This window comes from Adiantum capillus-veneris, chromosome 13, assembly GCF_014529385.1.
Source record: "Adiantum capillus-veneris isolate H3 chromosome 13, ASM1452938v2, whole genome shotgun sequence".
Classification (NCBI taxonomy): Eukaryota; Viridiplantae; Streptophyta; class Polypodiopsida; order Polypodiales; family Pteridaceae; genus Adiantum; species Adiantum capillus-veneris.
The window spans coordinates 123,249,578-123,276,072 of record NC_140943.1 but is presented as its reverse complement, the minus strand read 5'-3'; the positions used below and the strand labels follow the sequence as shown (position 1 = coordinate 123,276,072).

Here is a 26,495-nt window from a genome sequence, read left to right as displayed (position 1 = left end):
CCTGACGTTTCAGTTCAACACAACTCCATTAGGAGACGTCCCCACGCACACTCGGTATACCTTCATGAGGGAGACGGATTCTGTGTATATGGATGAGATATACAGGTAGCTATGCACTCAGGAGTCGAGACGGCCACTAAATTCACTCAGATACTGACAAAGACGCTCCATGATGTAGCATCAGCGGCATACCCCCATAGCCAACCTACACGGAGACGATCTCGGAGCATGCCCCAAAACAGTTGGTATAATGAGGAGTGTAGAGAGACGAGGATCAAGTTACAGAGGGAAGTGCTCATGGGTATTACCACACATAGACAATCACGGATTATCTTTCGCCGCCTAGTGCGACGAAAGAAAAGGGCTTATCTATCTTAGCTAGAGCGGGATTTGTATCAGCTATTTATGAGTCAAGACTCAGGCGAAGCATGGAGGCTATTCCACGAGCATTCACCACCACCAGCGGTCACCGCCATAGAGACATGGGGGGAATATGCCACATCTCTCTATACAGCATCAGGGCAACCACCTTTGCCAGACCCACTAGAGACATGCTTGGAGACATGTTCTTTCTTTACTGCCGAGAGGGTAAGGAAAGCCATTGACAGGATGAAGACAAGGAGAGCACATGATCATAGCACAAGACTTCATCCATGCGAGAGGTATGCTTGCAGAGCTCCTTGCTATAATGTTTAATCGAGCCATGTATGAAGGCTTCCCTGAGACTTGGAGTATGTCTACGATTGTGCCTATTTTCAAGTCAGGAGATCCCATGGTTCCCGGGAATTATCGCACCATCATGGTTGGTCACACATTAGCTAGGCTGTATGCATCCGTTCTTGAGCAGGAGCTGAGTAGATGGGCAGAGCGAGAGGGCATACGAGCACCAGGGCAAGCAGGATTCAGGAGAGGTTTCTCCACTCTTGACCAGATTCTAACACTCAGAGCTATTATTGAGGAGGGTAGACACCATGGCAAGAGGATCTATTGTAGCTGTGTGGATTTCCGCAAAGCTTTTGACACAGTGCCGAGAGTCAGACTTATACGCAGACTTGTGCCTACAGAGCTGATATGGGGTATTCTGGCTCTATACAGGACAGTGATGGGGCGGGTACGCACTACTGAGGGAATGTCTGACATGGTCCACGCCACTATTGGAGTAAAGCAGGGATGTCCCTTATCTCCGATTCTTTTTGGGATGTATGTGGATGAGTTTCGGACTATGTAGAGCGTCAGGGAGACAGAGGGGCTTAGCTAGCAGGGACATCGATTCTGTTGTTACTATATGCTGATGATATTGTGTTGATTTCTGACCCTCTAGAGGGGATGCAACGCCATTTGGATGCTTTGCATACATTTGCTCATGACAATGTATTGTCTGTCAACCTGGGGAAAACCAAGGTTATGGTGTTCAACACCACACCACAGTGGGTCACGAGGTCAGCACCCACATTTACGTATGGCCAAGAGACTATGGAGTACATAGATGCATATACTTATCTCGGGGTAGTCTTCGGTGGACCGGTGTTTTCACTGAGGAGAGCATCAGAGACTAGACTAACGAGAGCATATGCAGCCTTGGGAGGACTAGAGAGGATGTGTTCGCAGGTTCAGTTTTAGGATCCGCGAACAAAGCTCTGGCTTTTTGACACTCTAGTGACTTCAGCTATGCTCTATGGAGTTCAGGTATGGGGACCCTCAGTAAACCACCATGGGAGATCTGGCAACACAGATGGATGGAGATGTATGGAGAGGCCTCTGGTCTCTATGATCGCTCGGATGATTCGGGCTAAGGCCTCAGTGCCGCATGAGATTATCCGAGCCGAGCTAGGCCCCCCCTCGTGGTGGAGGCATTGACTAGATCAATATCCTTTATACACGGTTTATGGGATCTCTCGAGGGACAGATACGCTCGGCTTGCCCTGGAGTCATCTCGACAACTAGCGCTACAAGGCGATACAGCATGTTGGTATGGACAGATGGCAGCATGGTTTCAGTCACATGGTTTCAACATGGATAGATTGCCTCCGTTTCAATACTCCCTGGATGCACCCTGCTTGTCTCTCACACGGACAGAGATCACCAGACTCATACGCCAGGATCTGACTCAGCTAGATACCAAGAGCACATGGATATAGCCGACACAGCAGTTGGGCACGAAGATGGCCTTCTACAGAGAGCATCTTCTCCAACTCATGGAGGACGGTTTTGTGACTAGGCCTACATACATGGTTACGCACTTATCTCATGGGATACGATGCGCTATTGGGCAGATACGTACATCCTCACATCAGCTCCAGATCGAGACTTGCCGATTTCGAGGGTGCCAGCAGGGGCCAAGATATGCCACCTATGTAAATTAGAGCCGGAGACAGAGCTGCACTACACATGTCATTGCCCGGCGTACTATGAGATACGCGGCCGCTTCCACTCCTGTTCAAAGAAGGTTTTGGACCATTTTCTATAGTCATGAGATACAAGGATCAGAGATGTCTCGGATTGTTCCTGCTAGAGCTGCGTAGACTTAGGGAGAGCTTGTTGAGGACATCAGCGGAAAGACAGTCTCAGAGGCGAATCACAGATTTCTTTACACCAGCCATGGGAGAGCTAGAGGAGCAGTCATCACAGCAGATCTCAGAGCCCACCCACACTAGATGTACGTTGCTTGACTGAGCCATTGAGCTAGGCAAATCCAGACACCCGCGACCTCGGGGGGTCTCCCACCATCGACAAAGGCTGCAGCAGAAGATACATATCACAATACTGACCATGGAGGAGGTTGATGAGATTCGACTGCGTCCGATGAGGGATTTCATTTGAACCCCCCCCCCCCCCCCCCCCCCCCCCCCCCCCCCCCCCCCTCCCCCCAATATCTCGTCTCAATTTCGAATCAGCTTGAACTTCATTTCCTATTTTCCTTTTTTCTTAGTGTTTTAGTGTTAGTTCTTTGTAATTTCTGTACTCAGACATGATATAAGATTCACCAATTGTAACTTTTTGGTCTCATAGGTCATTTTGGCCTTTCGAAGACGTTAATATAACATTTCATTTCTCTCTCTCCTTCTTTCTGGTATATTTCTTGAAAGAAATTGAGTGGGCGGGCTAGACTGAGGCAAGGAAGGGGCCACCGATACCAAAGTTATGCATGGCCTCTTATTATATTTATACTTCCTATTTAGACTGATGCATAACATGTAACAAGTGAAATTTTAATCAACTTGCTTTACGTTCTTGCTCCACAGTAAGTAAAGATTGTGTCAGTTTACAGCCTTTTTTATTCCTGGTTTTAGGCTTGGTGCAGAAACATCTCTCAAAACAAGTCAAGAAAGAAAGAAGACAGGTGCTTGTTAGTTTCTCAACATTTTTACCTTGTAAAGGTAGTTATTAGAAAAGATTGAGTTTTGTAATATACATGATTGACATATTATGTTAGTGGGCTTCTAGTATGACGGGTTTATGCTCCTGTTGTAGGGCTTTCTTAAGTTTTCGGAGCATTTGAAGCCTCTTATTCATGTACCGTTCATTGTTTTGTCATACGGTGAGTGATTGCTTTTCAAATTAAGGAGTTTTCTATGTTTGGCAGCTTGAAGTGTGTTTTGACACGTGTGAAATAAGGAGTTTTGTATGTTTGGCAGCTTGCATTCTGTGTTAATATGTGTAAAACATATTGTGAGGACTCAGGAGAATTTTCCTGAACTTCAGTAACATTCTATGACCTCATGGATACCAGATAACCTCTCCGGTTTTTAGAGAAGACATATATTTTTTGATGTTGCAACAGCCAAGTTGCCACATTAGAAGGAATCTTTGGTTAGGTGGCTCCAATCTAAGGATCTTTAGGTTAAGACTTTGCACACCTTAAAAGCTTACCAGACAGCTTAAACGTCGGGAAGCAGGCGAATGCATCGGAGAGATGAGAGGAATTAAGAGATTTCAAAGACCAAGGTTGTGATTGCAACAATTCATTTTCAGGTGTTTTATTGAAAGACTTTGTGAGTTTATTGGTAGCCAGACAACGGATCATGTAGAATTTAGCCTCACATGCGGGGTGTATTTATGGTAAGTCTAGTTTGCTTTCTCTTTCGGGTCACCTTCACAAAGCAAAGCATCCTCGTTGCCTTCAGAGTGGTTGTGCGTTTTCTGTTTTTGTTGTTCTTTTTGGAGGTTTAGTTATAAAACAATATAAGATAACTGGTTGTTTTTTTTCTTGGCGTATTCCAATTTCTGTCCAAAATAGATTACTTTTTGTGGTTTAGAGTCTTTAAGAGATTTCCTTTGTATGAACCATCAAGGATAGTTTTTTCTGAATGTTTATTGCAAAGAATTTATGTCAAAAGGTATTTTCCTCAGGGACATCAGGAGTATTGCTAATCATAGTGTGGTCAAACCAATTGAGCAAAATTGGTGTTCCGGTTCTGCTGCTTGTACGGTAATCAGTCCCCTTTCTTTCTTGTGATCATTATTAAAAGTGGATATGTGAAAATAAGTGGAGGTGTGGAATGATGGGGAAAAAGAAGAAGAAATTTATTGCATTAAAAACCAAAGTGACTTTCAAGAATGAAATCCTAGCATGACTATGGATAATGTTTCATATGAAGAACAACCAAACTAATTTAGAATGGGAAAAAAAATGCTTCAGTAGTGTATTTCCGCAATTAATCTTTTGTAACTTTCCATCATGGTGGGTTCAGCTATATTTAATGTTCAACTCTTACTGCTATACATTGGAGTCTTCTGATATGTTGTATTGCTAGTTTGCGTGTGTCTTGGGTTGGTGACGTTTTTTTTTTTTTTTTGAGAAAAAGATCCTTCCATTAGTTGATAAAAACTGCCCATAGGGCTACAACACCTCTACAGAAGAGGTCTACATCATCAGCAAGGGGAGACTCTTCCAATGAAAACACAAAATGTAAAATGGGGGCTATATCAAGAAATGAAGAGCCACACAAGTGGACGGTAGTGCCATCTGGGTGCACCCTAGGCCCTGGGCGCCAGAGTCTGCGCTCCCGCATGCGGTCGGAGCTGCCCTGGAGTCTCTCGAACTGGCCCCTGAGAGAGTGAATCAGCTCCAGCCAAAAATACCTAACAGTCTCTGCCGGTGGAACAGGGCGAACCTCAAAGATGCGGAAGTAGCGGGCCCGCCAGATGAACCAGAGTGTCAAGCCACAGATGAGCTCCCAATACACCTCTCTCTCCCTGCACCACTCTTGGGGGGTAAGCTCTGTAGCAGGAAGAAGTGTAGGTTGCCCCCCCGGATCACTATCATCTTGCTGGTGGAAGCCAGCTCAAACTGAAGCGCGGGGCCCGTAAGAGTGGACCAGGCTGCAGCTCCCCAAGTGTACTGTCTAGTTGTGGAAAGAGCTGGCATCAGCTGAAGAATCCGAAGCCAAACCTGTTGTGCCATGGGACAGTCCCACAGGCAGTGTCGCTGACTCTCTTAAAGGATGACCACAAGCTGCACAGGCTGCCGAAAAGCCACTGTATACTTAGTACTAGTCAGCTCCCAACCGCTGTAGCTCTGTGTGCAACAAGCCACTGGAACAAAGTGACTCTTCTCGGCTGTCTGGAGTCCCACAACCGCTCTTAGAAACCTGACAGGAACTCAGCTGTGAGAACCTCCTCCTGGCAATGAGGTGTTGCAGCGGGACGAGCCTCCCTCCATGCTGCTAGTATGTGGCACCCCAGTCGGACTGTGTACTGAAAGAATGGGGTCCAAGGGTGCTCAACTGAAGAGAAAGGGTCTCTCCAGAACCACTCTCCAGGGTCCCACAGCGCTCGTGCCAGAGGGCGACTCTCCCAAGCCCAAAGCCGCCAATGGCTTGTCTCAAGATCTGCAGGGTCAGGATCTAAGACACAACTCCTCCCCCTGATGCCCACAACTCGTATCCTTTGAAAGAAACACGGCAACCTGTGAAGCCTCTGAAGGGAATCTGTGAAGGCGACCCTCTCCCTGAACCTCAAAAAACAAGTACGGATTCTGAGCAAGCCCGAACTGCATTAAGGACCTCCAGTCGTGTGAAGGCCCCCATCCATCTCGGAGTTGCTGACTCTAGAGGGGTGAGCCACTCCTCGGGTATAGCCTCTGTAGCGTCCCTACACATGCTCTGTACCCGCGCATGCTCTGTAGCTGGATGCTCTGAGCCTCCTCGGACAGACCCGAAAACTGAAGCCAGTCACCAAGAGTGCGGGTTGGACCCTCTTCCATGGGACCCCAGGAAACATGAGGTCTACTGCCAACCAGGTGGCCTCTCTGCGTGCTGACCAACAAGGGGTTCCAAACAAGGGCTGTCGTAAGCACTCCTCTGTGCAAGTGGGCTGATGCTGCTCTAGGCCACTCCTCAACTGCTCCCAGGACCTAAGCAGGCTCGAAGCAAAACGGTCCTTTAACCTCCTGCTCAAACCAACTCTGCGCATCTCTGTGAAAATCCACCTGATGGAAGGGCTCCAAGCAGTCCTCTGACCACAAACTTCCCAAGAAGGAATCTGCTCTGCTGTGCTAGGTCAATGATCCCCAGCCCTCCCTGAGAACATGGTAAGGTGATGACATGCCAGGCTACTCTGGCTCGGGCAAATTGAGTGTCGCGCCTCAACCAAAGAAAGTTCTTAATTAGCCTCTCCAACTAGTGATACAGGAGCTCGAAAAGATCCAGCAAGACATTGTCAGGCATTTTTTGGATGAGCACAAGTCATTAGATCATGCCAAAAAGGTTGCTAACTAGCCTCATATATATATGTGTACATAGTGCTTTGAGTCTTGGGAGTGACCATGTAAAAATTTATGTACAAAGGTTTGGTTTTACCGGGCTTGGGTACTAGTGTTTTGGGGTGTTCGAGTCCCCAAAACATGGTTTTCAATAAGTATTATCAACCGTGCTTTATAGCTTGTGAATCGGATTTGTACATCATGAGTTATGTGTGTCCGAAGTGGGTAGTCTCGACTTAGAAAGTGGTTGCAGATGCATGCGACAAAGGCAAGTGAGCCAACTTGATGATCTAAAATTAGAAATGCTGAGAGTTTAAATTTATGGAGATAGCTGAAGTAATGGGCCCCGAGCCGTGCTTTACGGCGTCACATTTGGTGGCCGGAGCAGTGCACTATGCTCCCAGGAAGTTGGTCCTGAGAAGGGCAAGCTGGAATTTTTCTGTGGGGAGAGAAGGGGCTTGGAGAAGAGTGAGAGGAATGTGCCATGTGACAATGGGATAATCCCACATAGGGGAAAGTGGGCTCAAAGCAAAGGGTATAAGGGGTGGATGGGGTGCCCATTATGGGTGTATCAAAGGTGAGAGGAACTCTCAAAGCTTGGCTTTGGGGGCTCGTGGGCTTCTTGGGGGGGAAGAAGGTGCATTTTGGATTCCCATTAGCCTGGACAGGTGCTTGGCTCCACTTTTTGGTTCCCCGGACACTTGCCTCCACTCCTTCCCTTGGCCAAAAAGTCATCGGCTGCCCATTTTATACCCAAATTGAGCCCAAAAGAGGACCAATAAAATGAAGCCTTGCAAGAGAGCCTTGTCGGCTGAGGAGAGAGAAGAAATCTTTGGGGATAAAAGATAAGAAAAGCCCCCATTATTATAGCTGCAACACCTACGAACTTTCTAGAGAGCTAATTTTTGAGCAAGAGAGAGTACACCCCCAACTTTGGATGGCCATATCTCTCTTATTTTTCCTTTGTTTTTAGTCTATGGATACTCTATGGATATCTACTTGAGACGAGCTCCCCCCTGATGTCCTTTGTTTCTCCTAATTCCATGTGTGCTCAATGCTAGAAGGGTTTTTCATAAATCTTTACAGTTGCTTATCACAGATGGTTTCGGTGGTGCAATAGTTCTTCTTTCCGACGGTGTGACTCGTGCAAGGCTATAGAGGCACTCGTTTTCCTTGTCGTTTGCACGCTAACATCGTTTTTTTCTATCATGTAAAGCACATCATTAAGCATTTTGTACTTTCTAGTTCTTATAAAAGCATACTTTTTGGATGATGGTAGACCCTTAGGTAAAACACCTGTCAACAAAAATTCCACCTCCTTTGATAACACTTCCCTTCCATGATATAAAGGGGCATTTGCCTTCAGCACAAACACACAAGTGATCATTTCTTGGGCGGCATCATGAGCTTCTTCATTTTGAGATCTTTCAATATGCTGCAAACTCCATGCTTCCAACTTTTTGAGTAACAATTTCACCTTGAAGCATAAATTTTTCAGTTTAGGATTCTTATTCTTCCATACTCCCAATACTTGCTTCACAACCAACAAGGCATCTTCTTTGATTTGTAGGCATCTAATTCTCAACTGTAAACAGATGTACAAGCCACCTTCAAGAGCCATGTACTTTGCTTCATTGTTACTTTTTGCATCAAGTTTCAGTCCTTGTTTCCTTACAAGTTTTCCTTATGCATCATAGATGACAATTCCTCCAGAAGAAGCATCATGACTTCTTCGATAAGAGCCATCAAAATATACAGTGAAGCATTAGATGTGGCAAGAGTTTTGACCTTCTTCCTCTGTACCACCTCTTCCTTAACCAAAACAAGAGTCTCTTTATAAGTAAGTAAAGCTGCCAAGGTAGCTGGAGTACTCTCTTCCACTAAAAAAGCTAACTGAAACTCTTGAAGTTCAATAACCCATTTCATCAGTGTTTTTGATATATTTGAATTATTAAACAGCTGAGGAAGCAATGAAGAACATGTGAGAAAAGTAAACAACTTTTGCAACAAGTAATGTTTGAATCGTCTGCATGTATAAACCATACTGTGGTCATCACCAATTCAATTTCTGAGTAATCTCTTTCATGAGGAGTCTTCACTCTGCTAGCATAATGAACAGGTTTCATGTATTGAGATTCCTTTCCACTTTGCAACAACATAGCCTGAATGGCATCATCTCCCATTGATGGGTTAACATAAAACTCCTTTTTCCAATCAGGGGCTTGCATGATGGGCAGTGTACTCAAAACTTCTTTGACTCTATCAAAAACATCTTCACAATCACGTTTCCACTCCAATGGATCATTTTTAACCGCTTGTTGCAAGGCATACAATAACTATGATGCCAAAGGTATGAATCGAGACAGATATTTTACCTTCTGTATGAAAGTGGCCAACTGTCTTGTACCCTTTGGAGATGACAACAATAACAAAGCTTCCACTTTCCTTGGATCTGCTTTAATCCCATTTTCTGAAATCACATGTCCAAGAAGCTTCACTATTGGCTGCGCCAAATGACATTTCTTAGGGTTCAACTGACCCCCGCATTCATCTTACCTTGCAAAAGTCATTTCAAGCTTCTGAACATGCTCTTTCCTTGGACTGTATACATAGAAATCATCTATGAATCCTTTGACAAACTTCCCAAAGAACGAGGTAAGGACCCAATCCACTTTGCTTTCAAAAGCTCCAGGCCCATTTGTTAATCCAAAAGGAAGGCAACAAAAGTAGAAACAACCCCACGGAGTGATAAAAGTAGTCTTTTTCCGATTTTCAGGAGCAAGGATAAGTTGGAAATACCCTGAATAACCATCACAGACACTCTATCTTTCAAAGCCAGCCACGACACCAAAAGTTGATCAATGAAAGGTGAGGGATAAGTATCTTTCTTGGTCATTGCATTTAATGGCTTATAATCAACGTAAACTCTCCAACACCCTTCTTTCTTTGGAATGACCACTACAAGGCTCACCTATTCAGCATTATCAACTGGCACAATGAACCCAACATCCAAAAGTTTATCCACTTCTTCCTTTAAAGCATTCATTTACTCCTTACCCACCCTTCTTAATTTCTGTCTTATTGGTTTGGCCCCTTCAACTAGTTCAATCTTCACAGGATCTTTAACAAAACCCCTTATTTCCCGATATGAAGTGATGAAAAGATTAGGAAACCTGTCCAACATTGTTAAGTACTCCCTTCTTTCTCCTTGAGTCAAGTCAGTACTTAGCATATTTTGAATCAACCCCTTCTTCACTGGCAATTCCTGTCTAGGCTACATCAACTCTTTAAGTCGTTCTAAACGGCTTGAAGCATTTATATTTTCCTGGCACTTGCAATACGTCACCAATTTCTCCCTTTTTCCTCGTTCAACAACAAGAATGACACTTCACCCTCATCACTGGAACTAGAAGTAGTGCTGCTTTCTGAAGCTTCAGAACTGTCTTCACTAGTAACTTCGGATTCATCATTGTCACTCACATCTTCTAGTGCCAAAGGTTTCTTGGTATTCTTATCAAACACCTTCTTTTCACCCTTCTTGCCATACACACAGATTATGCCCTTGCCCCAATCTTGCACAGCACCGACAGCTCTCAACCAAGGTCTTCCCAAAATGAGAGGAAAAGCTCCCAGGCCAGCTAGCATAACATGAAAGTTTACGATAACCTTCATGTTAAAGACTTCAACTTCCAAATTCTTAATCAACCCCAAACACTTCACTTTGGCATGGTTTGCTAGTCGAATTCTAAACCCAGAGCTCCCGCATGTAATTAGACCCAGTCTCTCGACACATGACTGTGTGATCACACAAACTTGAGCACCTCCATCAATGTAGGCCTCTCCCATGCCCACACCTTTGTGCCAAGCGTTCATCACAGGACAAACGTCGGGTAACTCTCCCACAGCCAACACTCTGACTTGTCCATGCTTCCGGCTCTTTCTCTGGATTCAGTAATGACTTCCACTGCCTCTTAAGTTTGGGCACCATATTCATCAATTGTTCAAAAGTACAATCTACTTTCCTCCCAATCAGGTCTTCGTTTAAATTGTAAGCTGTTTGGCCTTCTCCCAGAAGTAAATCTACTACTTCAAACCGTCTACGAGGTCTTCTCTTCCTCTTAACTTTCTCATCTTCACCCTCTTTCTCTTTCCCTTTCTTCTTAGTGGGACCTGGAGCGGCATAGCCTTCCCTCTCTCTATTTCTTACGGACATCATATATGCTTCTTTCTTTTCAACCCGCACAATACCCACATGACCACCAGAGGTTGAGGCTTGATTTTCCTGTTCAGTACCTTGATCTCCCCGTGTATGCAATGCATAATCATTAGCCCTGTTAGGATTCTGCTGAGGAAGTGGAAACATATCACCTGCCATCCTTGTTGGCTTTGGACAATAAGTGATGATATGACCAAGCTCACCACAATTATAACAGGTAGGGATGAACCTCCTTTGCGGCTCAAAAACACCTTGTCCACGACCCCCATTAGCATTAGGTTGAGCTTCATAGGGCTGGGCCATTCCTCTACCACAATCACGACCACCTCCAAGAACACTGAGCCGCAATTCCTGCATCATGGTCATCATGTCTTGCATATTTTGTTGTAACTGTTCAGTGTTCGCAACCCTTTGAGCAGGTTGTGGGATCCAGCCTCTGCCTGATTTCCCTTCTTTTGGCCACCATTACCTTGCACATGGACCGCTTTCCGATACTCATTGAGTCTTTGAGCCTTCCATTCTTTCTTCTTGGCGATAGTGACTGCTTCCTCGAAGGTAGTGGGCCTTTTCAGCTCAACTTTGAACTTCAGACTTTCCTTCAAGTTTGCCACAAAACGGTCCTTCTATAACATGGCTGGAGGGATTTCATTACCCAAAGCTCGGGCCCATTTATCCCATAAATGGGTGAACTGCATGACAAAATCATCAACACTTTAATTAACCTTCTGAGTGTACCCCAAAATTTCATGCCAAACTTTATCAGGTACTTCAATGGATCTGTACTGTGCCAAAAAAGCTTGCTTCACACGATTGTAGTCCAAAACCGCCCCTGGAGTTTGTGCCTCCACCAGCTCTTCATAATTTTGTAACCAAACTTTTGCCTCATCCTGTAAACTGTATTGCAGCAACCGCAACAATATAGCTTGATCTAGTATATTTCGCAGTAAGCAATTGACTTCCAATTTCTCAATAAAAGTCTGTGCATTCTCATTAGGCAATCGATGAAACTGTGGAAACTTGTTCGCCATGTTCGATTGCCACAAAAACACTTACATGTGACGTCGAAAGTTCAAGGGATGTCGATGGATCGCTCTAATACCTTATCCACCTCACACTGGGTAACCCGGCCCCCAGTGCTTGGCTTCACAAAACATCACGACCCTCCAAAGGCTGCAATCCAATTACGACTGCCTTAAGTATTGTCCACAATTTACACATACATAGGCGGTTGTCTTTAAGGACCCACATCCCCTTTACATTCCCTGCCTGTAGAATAGACATATTTCACAAAAATTGGAGCACAGGAGCACTTGCTTCTCTGTGGGGGCACCAAAACGATGTTAGCGTGCAAACGACAAGGAAAACGAATGCCTCTATAGCGTTGTACGAGTCACACCGTCGGAAGGAAGAACTATTGCACCGCCGAAACCACTTGTGATTAGCACCTGTAAAGATTTATGAAAAACCCTTCTAGCATGGAAACGCACGTGGAATTAGGAGAAACAAAGGACATTTTGGCGTAGCTCGTCTCGAGTAGATGTCCGTAGAGTATCCATAGACTAAAAATAGAGGAAAAATGAGAGAGATATGGCCATCCAAAGTTGGGAGTGTACTCTCTCTTGCTAAAAAATGAGCTCTCTGGAAAGTTTGTAGGTGTTGCAGCTATAATAATTGGGGCTTTTCTTATCTTTTATCCCCAAAGATTTCTTCTCTCTCCTCAGCCGACAAGGCTCTCTTGCAAGGCTTCATTTTCTTGGTCCTTTTTTGGGCTCAATTTGGGTATAAAATGGGTAGCCGGTGACTTTTTGGCCAAGGGAAGTCTCAAGACCAACTTCCTGAGAGCATACTGCACTGCTCCGGCCACCAAATGTGATGCCGTAAAGCACGGCTCGGACCCCATTACTTCGGCTATCTCCAGAAATTTGAAATCTCAACGTTTCTAATTTTAGATCATCAAGTTTGCCCAGTTGCCTTTGTCGCATTCATCTGCAACCACTTTCTAAGTCGAGACCACCCACTTCAGACGCACATAACTCATGATATACAAGTCCGATTCACAAGCTATAAAGCATGGCTGAAAATACTTATTGAAAACCATGTTTTGGGGACTCGAACAACCCAAAACACTAGTATCCAAGCCCGGAAAAACCAAACCTTTGTACATAAATTTGTACATGGTCACTCCCAAGACTCCAAGCACTATGTACACATATATATATATATGAGGCTAGTTAGCAAGCTTTTTGGCATGATCTAATGACTTGTGCTCATCCAAAGCCTGACGACGTGATGTACCACATAGTGGCCAACAACACCTGGTTGGCCACTACAACTCTACTTGCCAAGGAAAGGCCATACCAAACTCTAGTGCAACAACTTCCTCCTATTGGATAGGAGGAGGGGAGCCGTCTGTTGCTCAGGAGACAAGTCCATACCAACCTGACAACCCAAGTAACAAACTGCAGTCCCTTGGGGAATCCATTTAAATCCCTCACCTGCTTGACCAACCCAAAAATCCACTGTTCTACTCCAGTTGATCAATGCGCCTGATGCATAGCAAAACACCTCTAGAGCCTGCTAACACCTGTGCAGGTTGGCCTCTTGGCCCTCCAAGTACAGAGCAGAGTCGTCGGCAAACTCAGCATCCAGCAGCTGGTCTCCCCAAATAGGGAACTCTAAACCATGCAAACCAACCTGCTGTGAAGCTAAGAATTTGCTCATCGCCTCAGCATAGAATAGAAAGAGGAAGTGGGCTAGAGAGAAACCCTGTCCAACCGAGCTGTGAGCATGAACCGATCCCTCTACTTCTTGCCAAAAAGCACCTGACTGTGTGCACGTCTGTAGAGAGCTGACACACCTCTGATCCAAGCATCTGAGAAGCCCATCGTGCATAGAGTACCCTCCAAGAAATCCCAGTCGACTCTGTTGTAAGCCTTCTCAAAATCGAGAAGAAGAATCACCAAATCGTCACCTCGCAAGTGCGCAAGGGCGGAAGCCTCCCAAAAAGTGAAGATGTTGTCAAGGATACTACACTCCTGGACAAGACCTGTCTGGGTCTCATGTATAATGCTCTCTAGCAGTGGGGCTGAATCCTCAAGCTCAGAGCCTTGGCTAGAATTTTGTAGGTTGAGTTGATGATCGGTGATGGATCGCCACTGTCGAATCTCATCCAATGAGCCCCCCTCCTTGGGAATGAGGTAAATCAAGCCCTCACTCATGCTGTCAGGCATCCCTCATGGGTGAAAGATGTACTAAAAAGCGCTGCAGAGATCTGAGCCAAGCAAGTCCCAGTACTTCAAGAAAAAACTGGGCGTCAAACCATTCTCCCCTGGACAACTACCTCGGGGAAGTACTCTAAGGGCCTCATGGAGCTCCTCTAGCTGCAAGGCATCTGCAGTCTCTGGCGCATCTCCTCAGTCACAAGACAAGGCATCTGTGCCCAAACCTGCTCTTTGCATGTATCCTAATGGTCTGGCTCAGCTGACAACAGGTCACGGTAGAAGTCAATAGCAATTGCATGCGTATCCTCAGGCTCTGAAGAAATTGACTGGTCGGGTCTCCTCAACTGACTGACACTAGTGTGCGCATGGCGGAGACCCACCGTCTCAAAGAAGGCCCCAATCACTCTGTCACCCACCTGGGTCCCATTGAGATGCCTGCTAATGGAAAGCAAACTCATGGCCAGCTCCTGGCGAGCCTGCTGCAATTGCTCCTCCAACCAAGGACTGTCTGGGTGATGTTCCTGCATCCTTTGCAAGGATGCCACGCTCCGTCAGAGACGCTTCTCCTCCTCTCTTGCTGCAGCCAAGCGAGCTGCAGACTCCTAGAGGAAGAAGCGACTAAGCTCAGCAAGTCCAGAGGCTGCTCCGTACTCAGGGGAGTCTTGCGTGTCCAAGCCCTTTGTCCAAAGCACCACCACTTGCTCTCTAAGCTCTAAGTCCAACAAGACCCCTCAAGGATGCAAAGCATCGTGCTCCCCCTCCTCTGGCTGTTTGTCATAGTGAGGATCACTGGTGCATGGTCGAAAAAAGATGTCCCTGACAGAATGCCAACAGATCCACCCATGTCACAGAATTGGTCACTAACGTAGAAGCGATCTATCTGAGATAGATTCACTCCTCCTACTGTGTGGTCCGAGCGAGAAAAGGGCAAGCATCTAGGGGTCTCACAAAGCCTGAATGTTGCCAAACATCCGAAACCCTCAAGGTCATACATAGACTCTCCCAAGCTGCCAACTCAGCCCCGTGCACAATAGCATAGCTACGTTGTCAGAGGGGTCCTCCAGTATGTTGAAGTCACCCCCAATACACCATTGCTTTGCGTGCGGCAGAGACTCTACAATGTGAGACCAAAACTCTGCACGTGCACTTGTGACATTGGGCACATAGATGTTCAGGAAGACCATGAGGCAACCCTAAACCTGCATAGTAATCCACTGAGCCCTATCAGGTACATTAATACCTCTGCCCACAATGGCCTGTTGCCAAGAGTCCGCAATAGTCATACATAGTACATACCCTGCCCTCTATACCACCAGGTCCAAATGCAGCTGACCAAAATGTCTCATATCGACCACGCAAAAGCTGACCACATCGTCTAATGCAGCTCTCACAAAGATGATGCTCCCGCAGCATAAGAAGATCAATCTCACCGCCCACAAGGCATCACTGAAGCTCCTGATGCAATCGACCCCGCTGACGTTGAAACTGGGGTCCACCTAATCCTTGTATGTTCCATGAGACAATCCTCATGGGGTGCGAGAAAAAACCGATGCTGCAACAGCAACTAACCTCGGCTTGGATGGGGAGTAATCTGCATCCGAGCAACCCCGAGATAGACGTGACTGCAAAGACTGTCCAACCCAAGCCCACCAGGACAGTGCCAATCTCTGAGCCAATCCTGGACAGGAGCGGAAGGTACTCTCTCCTCAGGCCAGGGAAGCAGATTGAGATGGGAAGGTCTGCCTCCTCAACTAGAACATCGGTAGCTAGGTCGAAACCATGGCGCCATTGTCGAAAATGAGCTTGAATTGCGTGGATGGCCAAGGGGCTCATCACAATGACCTTGGAGCCATCTCGGAGGTCTCAAAATCTATTTGATAATAGCCACGTCCCAAAAGCTGAACGTTTGGGATCTTGCCCACCTCTATGAGAAGGCGGTCCTGGAGGAGATCTCGCACCTCCCCTCTGCTAGGTCGGATGCCGATGATCTTGCAAGGGACGGAGGTTGTGTGGAGGCGCTCTACCTCTACTACGAGGTTCGTTTGCTCTGTCGGTGAGAGCAAGTCGGATGGTGGGCTCTGCAGGGCCGGGCAAGGGGGCTTCTTGAGAGTCCCTTTGGGGTGGAGCATGACCCTCCATCTGTGTCTGCTACTGCGAAGAAGTCGGGGAAGGCGTTCTCTGCTGGCATGGACAGGCTCCAAGACAGCTAAACAGAAACACCAGACGGCGAAAAGGATGCGGGGCGGGGGGGGGGGGGGGGGGGGGGGGATGGCGAGCAGGTCACGAGGGGGGAGGGGCGAGCTGGGGCATGAGAGCAGGGCACGAGGGGGGGATGCTGGCGATGGCGGGTGAAGCAAAAGCAGCGAGCGTCAACAAATCGTTCCAAGCAAAGTCGTTCAAAGAATGGGTTGGTGACGCTTTGCATTTCATGTAAAGTGTCAAGTCCTTCATTCTTCCTAGAACAAAGGGTGGCTTGGGTATTATTGATCTAGAGATGGAGAGTCACACACGTCTTACCAAGCTAATTGTCCGTGGGTAGTGAACCTGAGATTTTGCTACAGGCTTCTCTGGCTTCAGTAATCCCGCCTTTTGGAGATAGAGCTATGCAGGTTTGACGATAGGGTATGCGGTTTTTTTAAAACTGAGGTGTCTCTGTGACTATCACATGTCTTTTTTATGTGTTCTGTAATACAGACGTGGATTTCCATGAGGGGTAGCTTGATCAGAATGCCACCCCATTGCAGAAAGGAGATAGAAGACAACCCCTTGTATGGAACTCTGTTGTTTTGGTGTGTGGTGAGTGTATCTCCCTCCTCCTCCCTCTCCTCCTCTCCTCCTCTCTACAACCATCTGCCTTTGTATCTTCTCCTCCTATCGTGAGTCTTGACCTTGATGGGGCGAAGTAGCATACAGCAATGCCACGGAGTGCTCTTGTTGCAACTGTAGGTACATCCACATGAAGCAAGCTTGTGTGTCTTGTGCAACAATGTGCACTTTCCTCGTAGCTCTTGTCTATATCTGCCAGTCCTCCGTAGCCTCCTGAATTGTCATGTTGCATACGCATCCCGTGAAAGTGACTCCCACTAGTAACCCTGCACTTTCTGTACAAAGGATATACCGCACATGTACATAGATTTGTGTGATAGGTTGAGTTTGGCCTTTTGAAGATATTAATAAATCTTTCTTTCTTTCTTTTTTTCTCTTTGTTGCTAAATGGACTAATTTCTTATTTTTTGAGTAATTTCTATTTAATGAAATTAGGATATTTGATTATGTGTATTTGAACCGATAAGTTAGGAACTGTAGGTCTATTGAAAAGCAATGAGGAACGGACATTTCTGATGTGTCATATGATGGGTGACATTAAGCATCGTGAAGGAGTTGTTCTGTAAGTTCAATGGGAGAGATCTGGAAATAGGTATTTGCGATGCGTCACAAGATGGGTGACGGGATCATTAAATAGGGAATATTCCATTGGTCTGGGAGAACATCTGAACTGGGAAAGGGTTACGGGTAAAGATGCAAGCGCATGAATAAAGATGGGTTCTCAGAAGCGTTGGATAAAAAGCAGGATGTTTTTGAGTGCTTTCTGGGAAAGCAGATGCTTTCTCCCTAGGAAATCTATGTCTGCATTGCATCTGTGCATGAGATTGCATCCACGGGCGCTGGAGGGTGCTGTGTAGTGTCAATTTTTCAGCTCACAAGTCTTTATTGAGTTTTTGAACAGGTTCACACTTTATTTAAAAAGCGACCAGCTGCCCACGTAAAAATAAAGCAGGTCAAATAGAAGGCACCCCAATCTGGCTAAAAACAGCCCAAAATCAGTGATCTCTCTCTCTCTCCTCTCTTTGGACTACTGTTGCCAGCTCTCGCTCTCGCTCTCTCTCTCTCTCTCTCTCTCTCTCTCTCTCTCTCTCTCTCTCTCTCTCTCTCTCTCTCTCTCCAACTTCGAAACCAGCTATTCCTGCCGCTCTTTGGAGCCTATAAAAGCACCCCTAGCGTCCCCACTCTCCCCAGTCTTGCTAGCGCTAGTGCAAGGAGGCTTTCCCGCAATGCAACAGGAAGTGAAGGTTGGAGTACGAAGGTTGCTTTTCTGTGCTAGGAGCGACAAGTGAAAGTTGTGCATACGCTCTACGATTCTTTGCTATTGTGTTTGTGCTTTTTGTAAGTACTTCATCACGGAGAAGGAGCAAGGAGGCTTTGGTCTGGATTTCGAAAATGGAATCCGAGATGGTTTGCGGAGTTCTGACGCTCCCAGTGAGAACCGGAAGGAAGAGCTACTCTCTCTCGATTTTCCGTGACAAGAAGGAAACGACCATCGAGTCTAAGATCTAGAACGGAGGGGACACTCCGGTTCTTGTGCTTGTAAAAAGATTCTCCTTGAATAAAGATTCTCTTTAAAAGGGGGGGGGGGGGGGGTCACAAAGTGATGACGTGGCGGACAACAGAAACCCTAGGATTCCTGCAAACCCTAAAAACTGCCAAAAACCCTAATTTGCAATAAACCCTAATTTCTGGCTGAAACCCTAAATTCAGCAAACCCTAAAACTGCCGACGCATGATGACGTGGCAACAGGTACGGATTTCTGCTTTTTGCGGTGCGTTTTACAACAGCTTGCTTTTTCTTCTCCACGCAATGAGAAAGAGAGAGAAAATGCTTTTTGCTTTGAGTTGGACTCTCCGAGAGAGAGAGAGAGAGCAGTTGCTTTTGATTTTGAAGCTTTTTGGGGCTCTGCTTTTAGGCATCCCTTGTAAACCTTTAAATAAGTGGCTTGGGCCTTCACTTCTCAGAGCATTTGGACGCAGAGTCTGAGAGCGAACCCCAAGTCACTCTCTTGTACTTTGAACTGATTAATATAAAAAGAAATACCGCAAGGGGCGCCAGTCTTTGGGGCCAATATCTCTAGGCATGGAACTCCGCCGGGCCAGTGCAAATCTATTGTGATCTGTGAATTGTTTGAAGTGGTTATTTGGTGCTGTCGCGATTGATTCTTGACTTGGAGTGTCCAAGTCTGTTACAGTGGTATCAGAGCACGGCCGATTTCTCTTCTACGGGAAATCCGATCCCCAATTTTTTTTTTCGGCAGCACCTATGGCTTCACGCAAGGATCAGTCGACTCCCTCTGCATCTGGAGATGCGGGTAGGGATCACAACAAAGATTCAGGCAAAGAGTATGGCCCGCCTCGGCCTACTCAGGCGGAGCGGCGAGAGATGGAGTGTTGCCAGTTGATCAGCGACGCAACAAAGATGATGCTCAATTTTGCGAAGGACCCAAAATTTGCAAAATATATGAGCGAGACTTCTTTTCAAGAAGTGCATGAGCAGTGGCAGAAAACCACTACACCCACTCTCAAGAAACCTTCTGCTCACAAGAATTATTCAGAGAAGGAGTTAGAAGAGATGGTTGATGCACAGATCGCCTAGCTTTTTGACGCGCAAAAGAAAGCCAAAAAGCACGGCAAAAAGCAGAAGAAAAGCACTGACTTCCCAGGATATTTGGGTTGTCAGTCAACTTTTGATAAGGCAAAGAAACAGAAGAAGCGTGTTCGATTTGAAGGAGTACCCAATTCTTCTTCTTCTTCTTTTGACAGTTCGTCTAGCTCTTCAGATTCGAGCGAAGAAGACAGAAAAAGTAAAAAGCGAAGCAAGAAACAAAGCTTCGGAAAGGGCAAGAGAAGGCTAAATCTCACCGAGAGCTTGACAGTTCTATTGAGGACTCGTCTACAGACAGTTCAGATTCTGATGATGGAAACTTCTATGCGAACAAGAACTTTTATAAAGCCAACCAGTATGACTTTCTCGAAGATAAAAGCAAGAAAGTCAGAGAGTTTAAGGAAGGTGGCCACTCGATCAAGTTTGATACCTTTTCAGGATACTTAGATGCTTCGAAGTTTATACAGCAGTTTGACATTGCTTTCGCGGGAGGACGCTATTCAAAGCACTCCAAGATTCAGAGAGCTACCTCTTACCTAAAGGGGAATGCTCGTACTTGGTGGTCCACGCTTCTTTTAAACAAGACTGCGCCAGTTAAATGATTGAAATTCAAAAAGCTTTATATTTCTTCTTGGTTGACGCAAGAATATGAACGAGATATACGAGCTGCTTGGAACCATCTTCGGATGGCCAAGAAAGATACAATCAATGCTTATTGTGAAAGATTCTGGAGCTCTTTTCTACCCGCCTCTTCATTCAAGAAGATCACGTTCAGAGAACAGATTGAGCAGTTCACCTTGGGTCTACCTACAGAGATCCAAGATCACTGCTTGGAGCAGAAGTCAGCTTCTATTCAGGAGTTGATGAGTCATGCGAAGCGGGGCTTTGCCATTCACTCTGGCAGTTTGACTTACCCCACAGATGAGAACATGACACAACGAGCCGAACAGACTTCTGGGAATGAAAGTAGAAAGAAAAAGAGCAACCCAGAGAAAAAGGATGCATGACCCAAGCTTATCCCTCAAGAGCGAGCTCGATTCATCAAAGAGGGGAAGTGCTTTGGATGCGGGGAACCGTGACACATCTCCACGAAATGCCCTAAAAAGGCATAGAGAGAACAAAATGATAAGGACGACAACAGGCGTGAGAGTTCGAGAGCAGCTGAGGAACATGGACGAAAAGGCAGGATGAAAACAGGACTGGTTCTAGATTGTGTGGGTACCGATCCCGACACTATGGATGAGAGTACAAAACTTTGCCGACCTTGGGGCAAAGTGAAAGATCAAGAGGCCCTGATTTTCTTTGATGGAGGAGCCAATGCCAACTTCATTTCACCGGAATTGGCGGCGCGGCTCGAGATTACTCCCGATCGGATGGGACCACTTGCAGAGGCAGTTCTAGTGGCACCCGGCAGGGACGTAGCCATTACACCTGTCATTGGCAAACTTCGGTTGCATTGTCAGGGGTATTTGGGGCATGAGGACTTCTTCATAATGCCTTTGGAGGGTTGTGATGTTCTCTTAGGGATTCCCTGGTACCACAAGAACAACGCCGTGGTCGATTATCGGGCGAGAAAAGCGACTTTGGCTACAGAAAAGGGCAGAACAATTGTACTTGATATTAAACTGAAGGGCGAGTCTGTCCCTATTGTATCGGCTTCGGCCATTTCAAAATTAATGAAATCCAGTCTGGTTGTTTACTCGATCTTTATGAAAGAATTGAGCGATAAGGATAGGACAAATATGTCTAAACTTGATAAAAAACGCCAAGATTTTCTCCACTCTCACGCCGATTGCTTCTCAGAGGGCGTACCAGGAGAGTTACCACCTGCTCGTCCTGAAGATCATACCATTGATCTGATACCTGGAAGCATACCACTAAACCGGCCACCTTACCGTGTGAGCCAAGCACAGAATGAAGAGATTATGAACCAGATGAAAGACCTCTTGGAAAAGGGTCTTGTCCAGCCTAGTACCTCACCGTATTGCTCTCCAGTGTTGTTGGTTTTGAAGAAAGACGGATCTTGGAGGATGTGCATCGATTATAGAGCTCTCAACAAAATCACCATCAAGAACAGATTTCCGATTCCTAGGATCGATGATATACTCGACAGGTTACAGGGATCCTCGTGCTTTAGCAGGATTGACTTGAAGAGTAAATATCATCAGATCCGAATCGCGCCGGGAGACGTCTACAAGACAGCCTTCCAGACTACTTTTGGGTTATTTGAGTTTTTGGTGATGCCTTTTGGCTTAACCAATGCTCTTGCGACATTTAACCGGATGATGGAGAGGATTTTTCGAGAGTACAGACTATTTGTTGGCACTTGCTTTGACGACATCATTGTTTTCTCCAAGAATTAGGCAGAACACAGAGATCATCTGCTTCAGGTCTTTCAGGCATTACAAGATCACAAGTTAGTGATTAATGCAAAGAAAAGTGAATTTTCCCTACCAGAGATACACTTTTTGGGACACGTCTCAACAGCTGGAGTGCAAATGGACCCGGCCAAGATAGAGACTATCCGTGATTGGCGCAATTTGAAGAATGTTCATGAAGTTAGAAGCTTCTTGGGACTGTGTTCGTACTACAGGCGGTTTATATGAAAGTTTGCAGAGGTTGCTTTCCCTTTGCATATCTTGACACAGAAAGGAGTCCCTTTCTCGTGGGGATCCATAGAGGTGACTGCCTTTCGGACCTTGAAAGAGAAATTGACTACGGGACCAGTTTTGACTTTGCCGGACTTGCAGAAGTCATTTGAAGTATATTGTGATGCTTGTGGTCGTAGTCTCGGTGCGGTCTTGATGCAAGAAGGCCATGTCATTGCTTACGAGAGCCGACTGTTCTCTAGGCCGGAAATGAGAAAAGAGATTTATGAGAAAGAGCTTTTGGCGGTTATCCATGCTCTTACTCAGTGACGGCACTACCTACTCGGAGCGGATTTTACTGTCTTTACAGACCATCAGAGTTTGTGCTACTTCTTGTCACAGAAGCAGCTTTCGGAAAAGCAGATGCGGTGGGCGAACATTTTGTCACAGTTTCACTTTCAGATTGTCCATGTTCAAGGACAGAAGAATGTGGTGGCAGATGCTTTGTCTCGGAAGCCGTTGGTTTTGGCTATTTCCACGATACATCATAGGAGCTTCGAGGATATGGTCGATCAGTATGCCACAGATACAGATTTTGCAGATATTTTCACACAGATACGGGATGGGGAGACAATAGCTGGATACTCCCTTCGGGAAGGCTACTTGATGAAAAAAGACTATGTTGTGCGTTACACAGCCGTTGAGGGAAAAGGTTATGACTGAATGCCACTGTCCACCTTTTACGGGTCACCGCAGCATTGCTACCACCATGAAGGGGGTAGAGAGATACTTCTCTTGGCCGAGACTCAAAAAGGATGTGGAAGAATTTGTGTGCAGTTGCTTAGTATGCCAGAAGGTCAAGTTTGACAGGCATAAGCCACAAGGATTGTTACAGCCTTTACCCATACCCACCCGCCCCTGGGAAAGTATTGCGATGGATTTCATTTTTGATCTCCTGAGGACACAGAGTGGTCACGATGGTATCTGGACTGTTATTGACAGATTTAGCAAACAGGCTCATTTCATTCCAGTGAAGAAAACAATCAAGCCGGATCACTTAGCGAGATTGTTTGTGGCCCAGATCTTCAGATTACATGGCATGCCTGAGACGATTGTCTCCGACAGAGACCCAGATTTACGAGTTTGTTTTGGAAGGCAATTTGGGAGAACATTGGCACGCAGTTGCAGTTCTCGTCATCGTTCCACCCACAGACTGATGGGCAATCTGAGATTGCAAATTAAGTGGTTCTAGATTTATTGAAGTCTTATATCTCAGATCAGAAGACTCAATGGGAAAGATACTTACCTTTGGTGGAATTTGCCTACAATAACACGATACACTCTTCGACGGGGAAGGCGCCATTTGAGATTGTTGAAGGTGCTACGAAGGTTCCACCCTTCTTGAGCACGAAAGATAAGATCTTTGAAGCAGATGAATATACGCGAGATTTGGATATGGCTTCGCGAGACTTTGCAGAAGTCTCAAGAACGACATAAAAAGGCAACAGATCGCCATTGTCGCGACATGAAATTGAAGGAGGATGGTGGGTGCTCTTACGTTTTGAGAAGGCACGCCTACGAAAGAACAAGGGAAAGGAGAGGCTTTTTCCAAAGCTTAGTATGTGGTACTACGGACCTTTCCAGATCACTGAAAAGATAAATGATGTCTCCTTCCGATTGAAACTGCCAGATACTTGGAGGATTCACAATGCATTCCATGTGAGTCTCTTGAAACCTTTTAAAGGTGATGTGTCTGATGATGGGGAGCTGATGAGCAACCCGAAGTGGAAGAAAACGAGATCCTTGTTCGTGAACAGATTTTGGCACATAAAGATACAAAGACTAAAGGTAAAGTCCGAAGGCGGTTCTTGGTTAAGTTCAAGAATTATCCTGCACTAGATGCGAAGTGGATGGAGGAGGAGGACCTAGCAGATACTTCTCCGATTGTGAAACTTTACCTCGATGCTTTTGGTTTAGCATAGTCTACTCCAAATGGAACCCAGAATTCAGCTTGGCCGGAGATTGGTGTTGTGGGATGCACAAGAGGGGAGTCACTCCGCTCCTTTGTCAACAGATGCCTTGATTTAGATACTAGAGTCACTGATGTCTCTTTGAGCTTCAGGGATACTGAGAGCTGACAGTATTCTGTTGTATGACTTTATGAAATGGAACTCTTGATAATGATACTAATTTGTTTCTTCACTTCTTTTGAGTGTAGGAACTGATAGACGAAATGACTGCAGCATTTTGGTCTACTTGATCTCGAATAGACATGGTTGCAATAGGGGTTAGTCAATCGGACATCGATGAGGTGCCGATTGGACCTAGATGTGATTACTAGCTACATTGTCGATAAATCATGCTCTAAGATCCGAATGAATGTTCAATGTCATGTGATGTCCTGTGATGTCGTGTGATATGACTATCGATTTGGTACATGTGCTAGATGTGTGTTCCTAGTACGTAGGTACTAACAGTCAGTGTCTTCTAAGACGATTTGGTACATGTCCTAGATGTGTGTTCCTAGTAGGTACTAACAGTCAGTGTCTGCTAAGACGGTTTATGGCTTTTGTCGGTTTTGCAGGTGTAATCCCAGTCGATTACAATGCTTTCAAGAGGGGGGTATGTCACAAAGTGATGACGTGGCATACAGCAGAACCCTAGAATTCTTGCAAACCCTAAAAACTGCCAGAAATCCTAATTTGCAGTAAATCCTAATTTCTGTCTGAAACCCTAAATTCAGCAAACCCTAAAAATGCCGGCGCATGATGACGTGGTAGCAGGTACAGATTTTCGCTTTTTGCGGTGCGTTTTACGGTAGCCTGCTTTTTCTTCTTCACGCAATGAGAAAGAGAGAGAAAATGCTTTTCCCTTTGAGTTGGACTCTCTGAGAGAGAGAGAGCAGTTGCTTTTGATTTTGAAGCTTTTTGGGGCTCTGCTTTTAGGCATCCCTTGTAAACCTTTAAATAAGTGGCTTGGGCCTTCACTTCTCAGAGCATCTGGACATAGAGTCTGAGAGCGAACCTCGAGTCACTCTCTTGTACTTTGAACTGATTAATATAAAAAGAAATACCGAAAGGGGCGCTAGTCTTTGGGGCCAATATCTCTAGGCACGGAACTCCGCCGGGCCAGTGCAAATCTATTGTGATCTGTGAATTGTTTGAAGTGGTTATTTGGTGTTGTCGCGATTGATTCTTGACTTGGAGTGTCCAAGTCTGTTACAGGGGGGGGGGGGGGGAGACCATCCATCTCCTAGTCCCCAGTTCTGTGTCGATCTTCTTCCTTGTCTCTTTTGGTCAATATTCTATTTATTTTCAGCTTATTGATTATTTATGTGCATTCCATTTGTGACGCTTTCTCAATAGTCTGTTTTGGATTTCCATGTCTCTCTCTGACTAGTAGTATGTCATTGCAATCCGTCACCTCCTCCAGTCTCCTTGAATATCCATAGTGACCATTGCAACTCCACACCGCCATGTGTAGCTTTGTGCGTGGTGTGTCATAGACAGCGAGTCCCTATTCCACCGCCTTGGCATAAATGAGGATATGGCCATTGTAGTATATAGCTCTCTTGCCCTCTTTGCAAGCTTGTAAGACGCAAGGCATGCATGCCCTCCGATGCTCAATTTGCATCTGTGTGAGATCATCATCCTATGAGCAGTGTCACTGTGAGCTTTAATGCACCATATAACACGCTTAAATGAAATGCCATATATTTTCTAATGTTTGCATTAAAACTCTTTTAGGTTACATTTAGTTGAAACACAAAAAAAGGTTTATACATGTAGAGTCTCATCATTTATACTCACATTTGTAAGATATACCCATACACATATCTACGTATTTGTCACAAGTTGGTGACGTGGCATGCCCAAGTGGAAGGACTGGCCGAGAGGACTAGGGGTTAGAGTTAAAAACTCTAACCCACAAGAACCTTAAGATGTGGTTGTGGCGCCTAATGGGGTTAGGGATTTATAAACCTAACCATACCGACTTGAAGAGCACCGGCTGAGGGGCTTAACCCTAAAGACAAAAGCATGTAGGCTGGCTGATTTCCATAAATTGTGCTGACATGCCACGTGGCACTACTATACCGATTTTCGCGATTTGCGTTGGTGGCTTTTGGAAGATTTGCGCAAGCTTTTTGAGAGCAGATGCTTTTGGAGATAAGTTCTTTTGAGGCTTTGCTTTTGGGCATCCCTTGTACTGTTTATGAGGATCCTTGGGAGCATTTGGACAAAGAGTCTCGGAGAAGAGGACCCTGAGGAGTTGTACCTATGGGAAGCAATAATAAAGAAATACCAAAAGAGGCGCAAGTCTTTGTAGGTAGTGC

General features: G+C 45.7%; 1 protein-coding gene across 4 annotated transcripts in view; it reads left to right on the top strand.

The window, feature by feature from the left end:
• The window catches only part of LOC147444804 (protein FIP1-like), a 148,058-nt gene that overhangs the window by 91,283 nt on the left and 30,280 nt on the right, over nt 1-26,495 (top strand). For all 4 annotated transcript variants that reach the window (XM_086527339.1, XM_086527337.1, XM_086527336.1 and 1 more), the window contains exons 5-7: nt 3,291-3,340; nt 3,472-3,538; nt 4,351-4,429. In XM_086527339.1, coding sequence (XP_086383465.1) covers nt 3,291-3,340; nt 3,472-3,538; nt 4,351-4,429 — 196 coding nt within the window. The remainder of the gene's footprint in view (nt 1-3,290; nt 3,341-3,471; nt 3,539-4,350; nt 4,430-26,495) is intronic.